Here is an 18,248-nt window from a genome sequence, read left to right as displayed (position 1 = left end):
AGGGAAAAGGAGAAGGAAGAAGAAGGAAGGAAGAATGAAGGAAGGAAGGAAGGAAGGAAGGAAGGAAGGAAGGAGGGGGGGTGCGTCCTCTACGCCCCCGATCCGCATTCCGTCTGCAATTAAATTCTCGATAATGTAAATTCGAAACTTGAATCAAGTATTTCTCGAAGTAGCAAAAACTGTACCTACTCGCCTTGTCTTCAAAGCCCCCCATCTTGACTATTTGCCCACGCATTCAACAAAATGCCGAATTTGACTATTTACCTACGATTCATCGAATTTTCGGCAGGTTAGGTTACTTTTAACGACGGGAGGTCTATGCTGTAGTAAAAACGCCGTATAAGCATTCGAATGTTGCCGAATTTCTTCTAGGAAAATATAAATATTTGAAGAAAGTTCTCAATAATTTTCCTTGAAATTTTCAGACTTTTCAGATTGAACAAAATCCTCCGAAAAATCGGAGGAGAAATGTATCCTAATTTTCCTGAAAATTCATGATTTTTCGAGGGAAATTCGGCAACATTTGATGGCTCATACGGCGTTCTTACATGGCACGGCAGTATACTGATTGGCTGGGTTTTCTCCCGGTGCATCTCTGCTTTCAAGTCAAGTTTAACGAAGTTTTTTGCATGGATCTGACAAATCTGCAAGGCATCCAGGATCCAGGGGCCAGTCGAGGTGGAGGTTGCGGTATAGGGGGGGGGGGGGGGGGTAAGAGGGACAAAGAGGTCGAATCCAAAAAGTTACACGTTACGGACAGGCGACAAGCCGCTATTAAGGTTATTGGCCTAAATTAGCATTTAAACGAGCTTTGGCCCCGGCTAAAGACAGCTCCTGCTCCGGCGACATCTTCACCTGTTCTTTCCCCCGCGGCTCCACCGCACTGAGGAAGAACGCCGTATGCACATCCGAGAGTTGCCAAATTTCCCTCGATGAATCGTTTATTTCTGAGGGAAGTTATGAGTATTTTTCCTCAAAATTTTTGGAAACTTTAGGTGGAATTGTGAATAAATTTTTTTGAAAAATTGGAAGAAAAAATATTCACAAATTTCCCCCGAAAATTCGCGATTTACCGAAGGAAATTTGGCAACGCCTGAGGGCTCTTACGGCGTTTTTCCTCAGCACGACAGCGCAGTTCTCCGACCTTACTCCAATTTTCAAAGTCCAACTTATTCCCAGATGTAATTGCATACGATATTTCATCGTTAATATTACCGCAGCGGGTCCGCCGGACTCCGACTTTCGGAGGGGCGACACTGGTATTTATCTTTTTTTGTTCTCTTTTTCGGTTTGCCCCTCTCACCCCCTTCCTTCCGGTTTTTGTCTCCTTCGAAGGAGTGCTCCGGCAAAGTGTTTCGGGAGACGCTATGCAGCTATGCTATGCCTCTCCTGCCCGCCCTGGCGCTTTCCCTGTTGCCACACTCCGCCTACCCCAGATAAGACAGAAATATTTAGCCAATATTTAAACGATATTGCTTGGATATTTATGCAAACATTGGGCCAATATTGGTTAAATATTTAGGCAATGTTAAAAGTGTACATCATATTTCCTTTTGACATAACTACTGTGCCAATACTTTAAAATACTGTGAAATACTGTGTCAATATTTTTATAATATTTCGGGTCAACATATTATTTTTAAAAATACTAAAAAAGATTCTTTAAATATTTGTTTAAAAAATAATTTTGATTAAAATATTATCAAAATATCGTCATGTATTATGTAAATATTGCGACAATACTGACAATATTTGCCCAATATTGTAAAAATATTATGTCTTATCTGGGACGCTTCCGACGGTCTCGTGATTGTGCTGCCGTGCTAAGGAAGAACTTCGTATGATGAATCGCTGAAAAATATTTTGATATTGACATTGAGATTAGTTGCTAAACCTGGAATTTAGCCCCGCTCTTGCGCTAGAGTCAACAGAAACACACAGAAAACAGGAGTGAAATAAAGAAATGTGGAAAATAAAATTAATACAAAGGACAATAAGTTGTACATTAATTTTAAGGAAAATGAAAGTTCTAATCCAGTGAACATACTATTACTTATCGCTAAGCTTGACTCTTCCTCCCACCGCTTGTAACACTCAGTCACACAATTATGAAGACCCATCCACCCCATAAAACTCTACGTAGTTAATGGACTGTTCCTTAAACAGGCACTCAAAATGTCATCTTGGGCTTGTGTAGGCTCGCAGTTTAGATGGACTCCTTTTGGCATATCGAAGGCTTAAACAATACCGCCCAACTGAATATTTTGGCGAAAATGAGTCAGCGACTTTGCCGCATTCTTCTTGCCGCATACTTCTGTGTTAAATACTGTGTTGAAATACTAAATATACTGTGTTAAAAGCTGGTGTTTTTAGTTTTTTTCCAATTCCGCATGGGGGCTTTCAGGGTTGCCACAGTCAGGAAATATCGGGAAAACCGGGGAAATGCCAGGAAATTTTAGAAAGTCAGAGAAATCCTGGAAATGTCGGGGAAAATGACGAATATGTCAGGGATAAATTTTCAAGTCACCTGTATTTCCTTTCTAGAATGAGGTCTGACGTTTCGGACAACAAATTTTGCTTGAAAACTATTTCAAATTATGTCCTTCTAAACATCTGACATATTTGACAAATATATATGGCAACGCTGATAGCCCTTCCGATCCTATTCAGAGATGTGCGCACGCACCAACACCGTTACGTTTTTAATAAGTTTTAATATGTTTTTAATAAGATTACCAGTGTCTACCATGTGACTCAATAGTGTTTACCATGTAGTCCAGGATGATCTGATGATCGAAATAGCTATCGCTAACTACAATCTACAATCAAGTGATCGGGAAAAACAAAGGTAAAATGAAAAATCTGACATATCCTTAATTTCAGGGATTTCACCAAATTGTGACGGAGAAATCAGGGAAATGACAGGAAATTTCATTTTATAAATTCTGTGGCAACCCTGAGCGTTGTAGAGACGCTGTAACGTATAAAAAAATTGCAAATCTAACCTCAACGTAACAAAAATGGTGAAGTATCATCTTTCCCCCGCAACATCGTCAGTTTGCAGAAAGGCGGTATTATTCCCTAGCCACCGATATATGCACTAAAATTTATTAATAAACTCTCAATAGTGAATATTTTATCGGAGGGAATTTGGCAGCATCGAATTTTCAATAATTGCTCATCTGGGAGGGCGAGGGAGGGAGGGTATGCCCGCGGGAGGAGTTGCGGACCGCAAAGTGGCCGTGGGGTGGAGCCTCATCAAACGAACAAAATCCACTCGTCCTTTTCTTAAATCGTGTTAAAATACAAAGCTCAATAAGGAATGACAAGGAGGGGGGGGGCACGCGCTGGTGGGGGTGGGGGGGGGGGTTGTGGATGAACCCGGGTACATCCCACTTCGTCTCCGACAAGAGAACCGAATGATTGAGCTATTATCTTCATAATTCTTGGCAGCGTCAGCATTCACAAGTCGAGCAAGGGTGACGATTGCCGTGATTGAAGGGGTTCCAGGGTAGGACACGCCGCGCGCCACGCTCGAGCCTTGCAGCGCGCCGCGACGCGACGTCTAGGCCTCGCTGTTCCCCGCCGCACTCGGGTCCAATTCGTCGCTCCTCTGACGTGGGGGCGTATCTCGATGTCCGCATGAGCCCCAGGAAGCATGGACAACATGAATGCTCGCATGTGCCAGGAACGGGCGGCCAGTCCTACCCCCCGACAGCCGCAACCAGCTGACATGGGGTTCGAGAGGGTCACCCGCACCCCGCACACACGAGATTGAGGCATGCTCGATAGTCAGCCGCGCGCGAGTGGGTGCGGACCCCGACTAAAAACCTAAGCACCCCCTCCCCCGTCACAAGGACTGGTGGTTCTCCCGGCGAGACATCCCGACCCGACGATCTTGCTCATTTTAGAAACAACAAATGGATTACATTTTGCAATATGGAACCACTATTTATGGCTCATTTTAGAAACAACATACATGCCATTGGTTTCCCAATGCAGATATGTTCTTTAATGGGATAGCCAGAGATAGTGGTTCCTTGATGCAAAATGTAATCCAAATATGATATCGGTTGCCCTAAGCAGAAAGGTGCTTTTATGGAAGAGCCTGAGCTAGTGGTTCCCTATTGCATAATGTAGTCTAATTAGATATAGTGTCCGCGCCAACTAAGTTGACGCACTTTTAGACTGCGACAGAAGATCCGTCATCTTGCTCCTTCTAATATTACTTTGAGTGTTGAAGTGAAGTCAGACGATCTTCTGTCGCAGTCTAAAAGTGCGTCAACTTATTTGGCGTAGACTCCACCCACATAATATGAGCTTAAACCATCAAAGCGCGTATCTGTGACTAGCGCTGCTGCGGAAATGCACCTCATACATAACGCCCATTTTCGGCATTTTTGACTCTCCTCCTCCCCCTTGTAACGCGATCTCGGACCCCCTTTAAAAATTACGTGACGCTTGACGAAGTCCTTACCCCTCTCGATCCCAGAAATTGACAAGTAGATAAGGTACTAATTTACGCGTAAGCATGCTAACACATGTCTGATTTCCATACTGATTCCCTTCTAAAATTTTCCGAGTTACACGATGGTGCCACTGGTTTTCTCTTAACTCTCAAGCTCAAAAAAAAACGCTCTCAGAGTTGAGGCCTAAATGGAGGGGATATCTCATGCGATCGTGAGAGTTCCACCTCTATATTTAGTCAAAATCTTCATGCACTGATGAGGAGCAAATTACATTAGAAGGGTTGCCGTGTTTTCAGATTTAAGTCTCCAAACAAAGTGGCAACCCTGTTCAACTTTGAGAGCTTTTTGGAGTTTTGGAGTTTCTTTTAGAGGAAACTAGGGGCACCATCGTGTTTCTCGCGCAATTTAATATTGGAATCACACAGTATGAAAAAGTAACCAAAATCTGGTGTTAATATAGGAAGTTAAACACGTGTGTCAAATCGACCGAATATTTGTGTTGAAAATCGTGTCGAACATCGTTATCGACAGCCTCCAGGATCGAATCTGCGGGCTGATTGTTGAAATCAATAGACAAAGCTATAGACAAAAAAGACAAACCAAAACAAGATATACGTGCAATACTGGAATCGCAAATTCCTGACACATGCAAGAGCTCCATCTGTGAATCTGTCGTGCTAAGGAAGAACGCCGTATAAACATTCGGGAGTTGCCAAATTTGCCTCGATAAAACATGCATTTTTGATGACATTCATGCACATTTTCCCTTAAAATTTTCAGATATCTTAGGTTAAATTGCGTACAAATTTTCTGGAAATTTTGGAAAGAAATATTCACATTTCCCTGTAAATTCGGTTTTTTTCGAAGGAAACCTGGCAACGTTTGAAGGCTCATACGGTGCACTGGAAAAAAAAAACACATTGGATCTAGAGTCCAGACTCTTAATAACATCGACAAGAAAAAATACTCTTGATTCAATCAGATGCGCAATGCTTGAAGTATCCCCTTAGGTTTGTAGGCGCCAATGCGCGTTTCGCGCAATGCTTGAAGTATCCCCTTAGGTTTGTAGGCGCCAATGCGCGTTTCGCGCTGGCAGCATGCCACCGCTCTGTGTTAGGTACTAATCGATGGTGAAAGTGCAGAAGAGCGTATCTCGGAAAACACGATTTTCCAGGAGAGTAAAAAAACCGTCTCCTTCCTCCTTATTGTCAGTAGAAGGATAATAATTCTTGAGGATAGCAAGAATAAGATGCTTTTTTAGACTCTGTCACCATTTTGAATAATTTCTCGAACTGTTAGGAAGTACGGCAGAAATGCACACGCAACAGCATGCATAACGTAATCAGGACATAGTCTCGTACACTGGAAAAAAAACCACACTGGATCTAGAGTCCAGACTCTTAAAAACATCGACAAGAAAATGTACTCTAGATTCAATCAGAATCTAGCTTAAATCAAGAACCAAGCCTCTTAATTTGAGCGGATTTCCTTTTGATTTAAGCTTAAATCTGATTGAATCAGTCCTTTTTCTTGTCAATGTTCTCAAGAGTCTGGACTCTAGATCCCATTGTGTTTTTTTCCCAGTGTGTTATTTCTTAGCACGGTAGAAATGCTCCCTGACACATTAAAAAGCGTATGGTATCGGATGGCGGCAATGGAGATGTTGCATGTGTGAGGGATTTGCGATTTGACCATTGATTCTTATGTAAAAGTTCGCGAGAAACACGATGGTGCCACTGGTTTTCTCTCAATCAACTCTCAAGCTCAAAAAAAGCTCTCAAGTTGAGGCCAAAATGGAGGGGATATCTCACCCCATCGTCAGAGTCCACCTCTACATTAAGTCAAACTCTCCATGCACAGATAGGAGGAAATACATTAGCAGGGATGCCGTGTTTTCAGTTTTAGAGTCCCCAAATAAAGTGGCAGCCCTGTCAATGTATTTGCTCCCTGTCTTTGCATGGGGAGTTTGTCTTGATGTAGAGGTGGACTCTCAGGGTAGGGTGGGATATCCCCTCCATTTTGGCCTCACTTTGAGAGCTTTTTTTGAGCTTGGGAGATGATTTCAGAGAAAACCAGTGGCACCATCGTGTTTTTCGCGAACTTTTACATAAGAATCAATGGTCAAATCGCAAATCCCTCACACATGCAACATCTCCATTCGGGTGATGTTGGTCAGGAGGAATGCGGAAGCGTGGACCACGGTGCGGTGCACGGGTAGCGCAGGGACTTGCCAACAATGCTCTCACCCCCAGCGCCCTTGCGCCCCTGCGCTGCGCCCCCTCCCGCCCCCTTCCGCCCCCTCCCGCCCGGCCCGGCCGTCTACCCCGCAGCCGCCACTCGGACTCCTCCCTCGCCACCCCACCGCGGCGCGGCGCTGACTTCCGCGGCTCAGTTTTGCTGGAAACTTCCCTCGACCGTGTCGCTCGCTACCACCCTCCGCTCACGCCTCTCTTTGTTGTGCCTCCGTAAAATTTCAACCCCCGAGTGTGGACATTTTTGCGAATTTATCGGTCCAACCCCGAAAACCACGTACTTTAAAATCGGTTGAAACTTAGGAAACGGAACCGCATTCTTCGATCACGGTTCCGCCGGGATGACCGAATTCTACTTGAAATTGCCAAATTTCCAAGTTCAGTAGTTTTCGTGTCCGGAAATGTCGCTTGAAACGAGTGCCGCTTGAAAAATCGCGATTGAAAAATCTTTCTGTTCTGTAGGAACATTTTCAATAGTGATAGCTTTGACAGTGCCATGGTGTGATACTTCCACTCGAATTTTTCGCGATATGTTTTGCAAGCAGTGTCGGGTGTTTGATCGGAAAGATTACTGTGAAGTAATCGATTCAGGTGTTCTTAAAAAAGTCCTTTCCTCAGTTTCCATGTAATTTGGCCCTGAAAAATTTTACGACCTCCGAAACTTGTAAAAATTCTATAGCGGTAAAATATTTCGGAGGAAAACAGGGATTCGCGGAGAAGGAATTCCATTTTGCATCACCTCGATCTTGGGACGATTTTTTTGTGTGGGATACGCAGAATGGTCGAAGAATTTGTAGGAGGCTCCTGATTCGGCACGCTTATTACTGCTTACCTCCCCGCTTTAAGCGTTAGAGGGATAAATTGAATTCGAAATATTATTTTGTTTCTCGTTAGTGATAAATTGATCCCACCAATATCGTAAGTTGAAACAATCATTCGACAGGATAATTTAAGTATTATGTGATGGATCAGTTATTTATTACGTTACGATCACATTTCAGTTCTAATTCCTCCGAATAGTTTGAGAAGAAACCTATAAAATCACTGCTTTTTTTATGCGTATTAGTGAGGTAGTTGTAGTAATTCAGGACTAACCGTCCAAACGAGGTTCGATAAAATGATATAGTAAGTTCGGAAGAAGATCAGTATGACTTATCAATGTTCCTGTGAGGTCAAACTCCTCTGCGTTCGGAGATGTGCACGGGATCGAGATTTCAAGTCGGTCTAAAAATCGGTGCCGGTTCGAGGGTGACAGTGGAAATGGATACGTCGAAGGCGGTATGAGTGCGGTTTTTGTGGATTAGTGCGGTCGGTTCGGTGTAAAGTGCGCGCCCACGGTGGGAAAATGAAATTGGTGAAATTGAAGCGGTGTGATTGTTGATGGGGGACCACAGACTTGTCGGAGAGGGGGCCGGCAAATGGGGTCTCGGCGCCCTCCTCGTCTGGTTCGCCACTTTTGCGGGGGCCGCTCACTCTGCCAAAGAAGGTAGGATCCGTCAGACAATATCATTAGATTAGTAGGGTTGCCACGGCCAGGGAATACACTGGAAAAAAAACACATTGTATCTAGAGTCCAGACTCTTAAAAACATCTACAAGAAAAAGTACTCTTGATTCAATCAGAATCTAGCTTAAATCAAGAACCAAGCATCTTATTTAAGCGGATTTCGTTTTGATTCAAGCAAAAATCCGATTGAATCAATCCGGACTTTCCGGACTTGTAGAGTAGACACCCTGTGCAAGAAAAGTTTACAAGGAAACCAACACTGGAAAAAAAACACATTGGATCTCGAGTCCAGACTCTTAAAAACATCTACAAGAAAAAGTACTCTTGATTCAATCAGAATCTAGCTTAAATCAAGAACCAAGCCTCTTATTTAAGCGGATTTCGTTTTGATTCAAGCAAAAATCCGATTGAATCAAGAGTATTTTTTCTTGTCAATGTTTTCAAGAGTCTGGACTCTAGATCCAATGTCTTTTTTTTCAGTGTACCGGAAAATGTCAGGGAATGGAGAATTTTCAGGGGTCTTTAATTTTGTATTTTTCATCCTGAAAATGGCACTACTACTGTAGGAAAACTGTGCACGAGGATATCCTTGGTTTCTAAATTGGACAATTGTTGGAGGAAATATCACAAAATAACCTAATCTGCTAAAATACATGTGTTTAAATGGAAAATGCCGCCAGATGACGTCACAAGGCGGTACATTTTCTCACTTTTAAATCTATTTTTCTCCAATTTCCCATGTTAGAAAAAAAATTATGAAAAATACTGCGAACACAGCTCATTAGGCACTCTCCGATAAAGCAATAACATCTTTGTGCGCCAATTCTCCATTTCAAAAAGTCAGGAGAAATTACGGACAAATTTTCAACAATGATTGGGTTGGAGACATGTTCGCTTTTACCAACGCTTTCCTCTAAAATTGCATTTGTTTTCAAACATGTTATGAAACGTCTCTAAGAGAGTTAAGACTTAAACGTCATCTCGTTGTGCTGAATTTAGGTTAATATAAAACTTTTTCACACCGATTTTCTTCAATTTGATTCATGATATTACCTACACCACGGCAGTCTCAAGCTAATTGCTCATCATCAGGTGCTAAAAATGAAGATTTAAACTTATAAACATGGTGCGATTTGTAACCACGAGTTGGGCAGGTCATTCCATTCAATTTCTTGTTCGTGTTTGCATTGTGACTATTTCAATTTTTCATATTTGACAGTGAACAATTAGCTTGAAACAGCCTTTGTGTAATATCAACAATCGAATGTAAGAAAATCGATTAAAAAAAAAAAAAAAAAAAAAAAAAAAAAAAAAAAAAAAAATTATATCAAACTTGATAATATGAGGGATAAAGTAAATCTCAACTGAGCGGTTCTAAATTTAATTTCCTTAAAATAAGAATTTTCAGGAATGATTGAGGTAAGGAAAGTCCACTTTTGCAAAATCCTCCCCAAATACTTTCATTGGCTCTCAAACATTTTAGGTAATTATCAAAATTCAAAGTTTTGGGTGCTGAAGCATTTAAGGTATGCATTAAATGGAATCCAAGATGTGTTTTTAATAAATATTTCCAAGGTTTTAAAGGGTGTTCTGAACTTATTTGCCTAGTGTGAAAGCAGATTACTGTAGGTTTTGACTGAAAGTTGTGTAATTGTGATATTTCATACACTAAAAAAAAGGAATAGGTATTCAGTTTTCTCTCTTGGTCTGAATGTTTTAATATGACATGAGGATAAACTTCCAAGTGGAGCAAGACTCTTATGGATGAAAAGTATAACCTCACTGTAGAGAAAATCAAGCAGGTTTCCCACTTAAGGCATCGAAGGGAGCAAAGTCTATTTTCCAGATAAGCCCCCCAACGCCAGTTCCCATTCTAACGTCATCCTGGGCTCATCTGAAAAATGGATTTTGCCGTCTTCATTTCAAGATGCATTAATTCTGCTCGAGTATATTTCACAGATGAGATAGCAATCTCGGACGAAATAATATCATGAGAGTATCAACTTTGCTATACTCAACGTTCTGAGATTTTTTTCGGCGGCATGAGCAGGGCGGGCGCGCTCATTCAATGACACCGCGCTTATTTCGAAATTCGCGGTATCATTGGTGGTGGTGGACTCGGACTCAAGTGTTCCTGCACTCTACCGTCATGATGAGGAACTTCTTGAACCGGTCTGTTTATCAGTGTTATCACTTGTTGCTTTGTTATGATTAGTTGTTTACATTAGAGTATCAAGATGAAAACGTGCCCCTAGTCCTAATCAAGGGGTTTTCCCTTCATTTCATGGTATATTTTTGAGTTTTCTTTGAGTGAAATTAGTGGAATTCGTTTGTGTTATTGGAGAGGTGCCAAACAGTGCTCATAGGTAGGTTGTTTGAAGAATTTGCAATACCTACCAACTAGGTGTAGATGATGCAAATCACACCTCTCTTGTATTTGCAGGTACTCATTTCTTATATTTGTAGTATAATATGACATGAGTTACGCCTAAGGCCTGGCGCGAGGTGCTTCAGAGGGTTTGAGGCCTGTGAGCAACACTGTGTTTCCTCACCACTTACCTACTATACTGAGAGGATAACACCATGAACTTGGGCCCAGGTGACAATTGGGGTTTCTATATGTCCAACTGAATTTTTCAATTGAATATCCCTTATTTGTAGTAAGTAATTTGCAGGCAAGTGAGACAAATGACAAAGGTGCGGGGAAATGGAACTGTAAAATTTTGGTGCGGGGCATTGCAAAAATTTTGTCTCATTGCTCCGCACCACTGCGGGGCATTGCAAAAATTCTATTTCATTGCTCCATGCTTTGCGGGGCAATGCAAAAATTTGGTTTCATTGCCCCGCGATTCTAATTTTGATGCATTGCTCCACGCACCCCAATAGGGTGAGTTTCACGGGGCAATAATCTGCGGGGCTTTGCTGTGTTACCATCCTCCGCAATCACTTTCTGAAAAAATTTTGCCCAAAAACCATTTTAAATCATATGTTTTTAAGCATCTGACACATCCGCAATTGTCAGGGAATTTTACCAAAATGTGAGAGAGAAATTAGAGAAATGTCAGGGAATTTATTTTTCTGGATTCCGTGGCAACCTGGATTAGACCATTGGACGGCAGAATTCAACCCACTATTAAATTCACGTGTGCACCGTCCATAGGAATACAGTACCGCTGTACTAAAGAAAAACGCCGTATGAACATTCGAGATTTGTCAAATTTCCTTCGATAAAATTATTATTTTTGAGGAAAGTTTTGAATACCTTTCCTTGAAATTTTCAGAAACTTCAAGTAGAATTGCGAACAAAATTATCTGAAAATTTCGAAGAAAAATATTCGCAAATTCTTCGAAGATTTGTGATTTACCAGAAGAAATTTGGCAACGCCTGAACGTATCATACGGCATTTTTCCCTAGCAGCAAAATTTCAGGCAAAAAAATTTACTGAAAGTTCACGTGGAATATTTTATGGAATTTCAGAAATTTATGAAAGATATTGAAAAATCCCGATTCCTTCTCATGTGTCTCAAAATTTGTGTGTTTTCGTAAAAATTGTGACTTCCTTCTATTTTTATGTGTTTGAGTGCGGGTTGTATACTCTAGCCCCTGAAAAGTATGAAATAATTCTCAACCTCGTGAAATTTCTTGAAATATTTAACCGAAATTTCCAATCTTTCATTTACTTCTTGTTTTTGTTCAACTCACTTGTTTTTGATGAAAAAAAAACAACGAGAGAAACTTTGGTATTGCATTCATAATGTACATATTGTGGAAGTAGGTACCTAAGTAAGGAATATTTGCTACAGTACATACAAAGTAACTGCTCGTCACGAATACCCTTCGTAAATTCAAATTAAATCTGATGAATTTTCAAAACATTTAAATTAAAAAAATGCTTCGCTTTACCCCCGAAAACGTAAAAAGTCATACTACCAACTTTTTTCAAGGGTAGAAAGCGGGCAGTAAATGTACCAAGTTATTAATTTTCGATTTCCAAGATATGACGTTCGGGTGCTTCTTGAAAACCTCGCCTCATGTTCGCAATAAAAAGGGACGACGGGATCCCAAAGATAAGTTCCAAGAATTGAGTGCAAAGGAGTGCGGTTCACAAAGGACAGAACTTCTCAATATTACAGAATGTGGAGAGAATTAGTAGCGAACTTCGTGTGTGGTAGGTGCGGTGGGTAGGTTCTGTGCCGCAACAGGTTTCAAACATGAAAATCGATTTTATCGGAAGCAGCAAAATGAGCGAGCCTCGCACGACATTATAAACTCAATTAACAAAGACTTAGCATCTTTTATTCCCTTCATTAAAGATTATCCGGGATAACCTTAATCTGTGGGTCATGTGCAATGAATAGTTTTTCGAAGAGCCACGTACATGATGCTGTACGATTGAGCTAACGGTTGCGTCGTTGATGAGCAAGAATCAACGATACGTTTTTTGCAAATAAATGTCTTTCATATTTTAATTAAAATGTCCAAAAAAGTATGTATACATTGCACTGAATTTTTACATCCGTTTACGAGCGAAAAGGCGTTTCTCTACGGAGGCAATTTTTTCAAAGGAGCAGGACCTCTCTAATTGGGTCGGAAAATCAATTAAGACATTTTGACAGGAAATTTTTACATCTTTAGGTTAGAAAAGAGGGTAAAGAAAGAGCAGTCTGCGGATTAATTGATTTTACGAAAGACTATTTTCACAAATTACATAGAAAACTCGGATTTCATTGAACAGAATTCGATAACGTATGAATGTTGGTACGGCATTTCAACTCGAACTCCGTGGCAAACGCTGTGATACAACTATTCGAACGTCCTTGCAGTGCAAGGCAGTATCAGGCGATTTTGAAGGCGCTTCATGCGTCCTGGCCTCGTTTATCTGACGGAAAGGAATCTCGCTGTCTCGTTTTGTTCTTGTTCTGTTCTGAGGTAACGTCCGTGATAGATTCGATAGATGCGATTCCGTCCAATTCGATAGATCGATTTGATGGTGGCTCGGTGTATCGATTAGTTCAAAACAATAGAACGTGCCCTCAAACGAAAATTTTAGGCTTTCAGTAAGAAAAGCTACACAGGAGAATATTCCTGACTATTTCACTTTTCATCGCCATTTTGTAATCACAAGAAAAAAAAATCACAAGAAACCCTTTCCCTCAGATTTCTCAATAGACTTTTGAGGCTATGATAAATTTTAACCCAATCGATATGGATACAATCTCACTTGTTTGATGTATCGAAAACGATCCATTGTAATGTTGATGTTGAGGCTATAGTAAACTTACTCCATTATTAAAATTTCATACTTTGAGTTTTTCCTCGATCGGTATAATGTTAATGTTGGAAAAGATAGGGCGGCTTTTATGAAAATTGGCAAACCCTTCTGGTCTTTAGACACTTACGCTAATATTAGCTAATATAACGAACCATAACTTAAAGCTACGTACTTCAAAGTAGACGCTTTAAATTCCGTTATTTGAACGAGTGTTTTTTTAAATATGCTCATGAATGTGATTCCTTTCTTTAAAGTTCTATTCTTTGTGCCCTTGTTCATTTGGGGAAAGAATTGAAATTTTCGGAGTAAAGTAAAAAGAAATAAAGAAAAAAAAACTTGCAATTTCAATGAAAATTGGCTAAACCCTTGAGAGCCTTCCGTGGCAGTGATTCCTAAAGACTTTTTCTTGAAGCTTTGATGACTTTCAGGTTGAAATATTAATTGGAAAAAGTTTGATGAATTTAAAATCATTTATGGAAATTCTTCCAACAATAACTTACGTTCTTCCTGTACAAGTTTAAAAACAACTGTTTGGTCTTTAGACTTCCTAAGGAAAGAATGATTAATTCACAGATAGGGGCCCGGGCATATTAATCAAAATTTGCACCCCCGAAAAATGTTTCAAACCACTCAAAGATTATAATCCCTTGTTTTCCCTATTATACGAGTAACTTTTATTCTGATAATTGCAGTCTATAACTATGTCTATTAAGAGGGTTTTTTTTCAACTCATAGTTTTTTTTTACAAGTTTTCAAATAGCAATTTAAAATGCCGCAATTTCAATAGCATAATATTACAACTAATTTACCCTCATCCGTAAATGTTCGTACCAATTCTCGTCAGAGTCCATGTAGCCAAGAATCACTCATTTAAAAAATTTACAATTTTGACAGTACTGTCACAATGCGATCTGACCTTTTTCATTCTTGGTGTATCTTTTATACGAACAAAAAATAAAGGTCGAGTTTAGCAGAGATGAACTTTCATCGTTCGGCGTGATTCAGAAACGACACACCCGCCATTGATTTGTCCGTACAGATAGGCGCTTTCACTAATGTGTTCACGCGCGCCTAGTTCATTTCTGATAAACTCTGTCCAAATAACACTCTGCCTCCTTGCAACTCAAAGTAATTTACTTCCTCGTAGAGGGAAACAAAAAAACACCTCGGGGGAGAAAGCTAAATGTTTTCGCAAAGCAGTCGCGTTGGAAGCGCAAACCCGGGCGGCTCGGCATGATTACAGTTTATTTTATTTTATTTTATTTATTTTTTTATTTATTTATCCTATAATTGTATTTCTCTCGCATCCAACGCGCTCGGCGCGGAACAGGAGACACTCAAAAGAGTTGGAGTTAAACCTTACCAAACTTGGATAATTTGATTCTTTCCGGCGCGGGGCTTCTCACTTCCCGTTCGGGCCTGGCCTTCCCTTTCATTCATCTTGGCAACCCGAAGACGGCTCCGCTCTCTCCACCGAAAACCGCCTTCCTCCGATCGAATCCCCGCGCAGTTACGAGTTTATTGGCGAAGGAGGGTTGACTTTTTCACAAGTTGTTCGGAGCTTAACCCCTTTCGACAGAGACCTGGCGCACAGTGGATCGAGTCAATTGGAGACGTTCACTGAAAAAAAATTCTCGGCGTTTTTACCAAGGTCCGTTGGTACCTTTACCATCTCACTTTTTTTACCAATTATTGGTAATTTTACCAAGACAGACTGGTAAGCTTACCTACAAACCCGTATTTTCACTGTTTTTTTCAGGTAAGAATACCACTTTTATTGGTAATCAATTCCCGGTAACTTTGCCATTTCATCTCGGTAATTCTACCACAGTCGATAAAAAATATTGGTTTTTTTTATCAAGGTCCAGTAAAATTACCGAGAAAGTTCAATAATTTTACCGCGATTTCTCGGTAGAATTACGAATTCCATAAGTGGTAATTTTACCCAGAAAAAATTGGGATCAAATAAAACCCTGAATTCTTGGCAACTTTACCCTTTTCTTAGTAAATACACCGAGCTTTTTTTTTCAGTGTTGGACATTAGATTTTTGACAAACACTGCACATTTTTATGTTTATCTCGTCAAATTTTAAACTTTGAGGGGTGCTCCTCGAAGAAAATTTCACGAGGAAACCAATGAAGTCACTTTTAGAACCTCAAAGTTTTGTATGAACGGAGTTGTAAGCGTTCGAAGTTTCCGAATTTTGTCCGACCTATCCTATTGACTCGATCCGATGTGTGGCGTCGCACATTGGATCGAGTCAATGGGAGAGGTCGGACGAAATTTGGAAACTTTACAAGCTTATAACTCCGTTTATACAAAATATTGAGGCTTTAAAGATGGTTCCACTGGATTTCTCGTGAAATTTTCTACAAGAAGCATCCCTTATTCTTTAAAAAAAAAAAAATGCGAGGAATTAAACATCAAAATTTGCAGTTTTAGGTAGACATTTCATGTCTGACCTCTCTAATTGACTCGATCCACTGTGCGTTGTAATGGCCGGAGGGGGGGGATACTGAAACTTCCTTTCTATTTCGAATAATCGATAAAATTGTATTTTGCCGACAAAAAATGAGAGGCGAGAAGAAGTAGAATCAGAAGCGTGAAAATTTGAGGCTTGAAATGAGAGGCTTGGAGGACAAGGCGTATAAGTGCAGTTATTGCGGAAAAATCAAGATATTCATGAACCCAACCAAAACTAGTTTGAAAGTATATTCTGTAAAATTCACGACTTAAATCCAACTTTAAGGCATCAAAAATTATCAATTTAATTAATTTGAATTTAAACTCCCTATCCGCCATAAGGCTCCAGGTAATTTTGAAACTTTAAGCACGTATTTCTTAAAATAGCAAAAGTTGCACTTATGCGCCTTGTCCTGCAAGCCCCTCGGATCGCATTTAGCAAAAAAGAACCATGCAGCGTAATTGCAGTGTTGTAAAAATGTCGCTTCTTCATCTAAATTGGACGGATTTCTGTCCCACCAGAACTATGTGTCATTAAGACATGAGCCATGATGACCCATAAGAGTATTATGCGTAACAGGACTTGCACGCTATAATGCACATAGTCTCCGTTCTTGCTTAGTACCACGTCCTAAATTCTCGTCTAAAAAAAATCTCCCAAAATAGCAAATAGATTTTTCTTCCCACCAAAAAATTGTTAATTAAAAAACAAAATAATTACGTAAATTTGAATATTGTACATATACTAAGTATTTTTAGAAGAAAAGAAGAAGTTGCACAATTTGCAAGCGTCATTCTTCCTTCTTTTGTCCTCCGTTCCTTCCTTCTTTCCTCCTTCTCTTTTTTCCCTCTTTTTGTACGGATCCGCCTATAAAACATGTTCACCAAGAATCGATTATTATACATAATTTAAACGAAGGCAGAACGGCGTTGCCAGCTCGGGAGGATTAGCGCTGATCCGGCTAAAAACATCGGCGTGGCACATGAGCTATGACACGGGCGGATAAATGGGGCGTGAAGTACCAACGACGCAAAGACAGGTAGCTTAGCATGTTTACTTATTTCGTTGGGAGCACACATCCATCCCCGTTTTGCAGGGACTTGACGGGCGCCCCTTACAGAGTGCAAGGAAGGAAGGCGGGAGCTTGAGAACGGGGAGCCCGGAGACCGCGCTTGGCTCCTGCTCTGAACAATTTTAATGGCATCAGGAAGCGCCCGAGTGCGAGATTTTACAAGAGCCTGCACCGGAGACACGGGTGTTAAACACGCGGGCGGAGTGGAGCGCCAGGCGCAGGGTGTAGGTGTAGCTTCCCAATGGAAGGAGGGAGGTACTCGGACCAAAAAACCTGATAACTTCCCCTCGTCTCTGTCTTCCTCTTTTTCTCCTTTTCATTCTTTTTCCTCGTCCGCTCTCTCGTTTCCACGTCTTGTTTAGTTCCTCATTTATCTCCAAAAATGTCCATCTTTAAATTGCAGAGGTCTGAATGACCGAAGTAGCTAAGGCACTTCTATAAAATAAATATGTACTACACTGCACGAGAAACAAAATTCGTGCTGGGACCCGAATTTAGTCATAGGACTCTAAGTTTTCATTAGAATACGAACACTCATGTGCAGCTTCGAGTGGATTACACCTGACTTATTCTACTTGGCTGCGAGAAACAAGGTACATCTGAAGTACTTAGATAGGAACTGAAGTTCGATGTTGACCGACCTCGACAGCTGACTTAAGTGTTAGATGTCTTGAAACTCGAATCTAGACTAACTGGTCAGCAGTTTCTCCGTGCATACTACTACTACTACTACTACTACTACTACTACTACTACTACTACTACTACTACCACTACTACTACCACTACTACTACTACTACTACTACTTCTACTACTACTACTACTACTACTACTACTGCTACTACTACTCTACTACTACTACTACTACTACTACTACTTCTCCTACTCCTACTTCTCCATTCATTCACTAATTTCTATACTTATCTCTCCCTCTTTACCGTCTAATTTTTCTGCGATTTGATTTTTTCTCCATCTTTCTCTTCTACCCCAATTTTTCCTCCCATTGTCTCGTTTCTTAACCGTCATATTTTTCTTCCTGCTTTTCCTCGCCAATTTATCCTTCACCCTTTTCTTCCAATTCTTCACGTTTCATTTCATTCTTCTTCCAATGTTCCTCAATCTCTTTCTGTTTCTGATTTTTCTGCGGTAAAATGTACGTATTCAAATTTACGTAATTATTTTTTTTTTAAATTAACAATTTTTTGGAGGGAG

General features: G+C 40.5%; 1 protein-coding gene across 3 annotated transcripts in view; it reads left to right on the top strand.

Moving 5' to 3' along the window:
- The first annotated feature begins 6,853 nt into the window (after nt 1-6,853).
- LOC109043697 (nephrin) overlaps nt 6,854-18,248 on the top strand; it is a 407,037-nt gene continuing 395,642 nt past the window's right edge. The window contains exon 1 of one of the 3 annotated variants that reach the window (XM_072296973.1): nt 6,854-8,207. In XM_072296973.1, coding sequence (XP_072153074.1) covers nt 8,102-8,207 — 106 coding nt within the window. In that variant the 5' untranslated portion in view covers nt 6,854-8,101. Of the gene's footprint in view, nt 8,208-9,570; nt 10,671-18,248 lie in introns of those variants that run through there. The other 2 variants (XM_072296974.1, XM_072296975.1) reach the window with 2 other exon arrangements.

The sequence above is a fragment of the Bemisia tabaci genome, chromosome 2, assembly GCF_918797505.1.
Source record: "Bemisia tabaci chromosome 2, PGI_BMITA_v3".
NCBI classification, from domain to species: domain Eukaryota; kingdom Metazoa; phylum Arthropoda; class Insecta; order Hemiptera; family Aleyrodidae; genus Bemisia; species Bemisia tabaci.
Note: the sequence above shows the minus strand (reverse complement) of the source record. Positions and strands in the feature narration are given on the sequence as shown.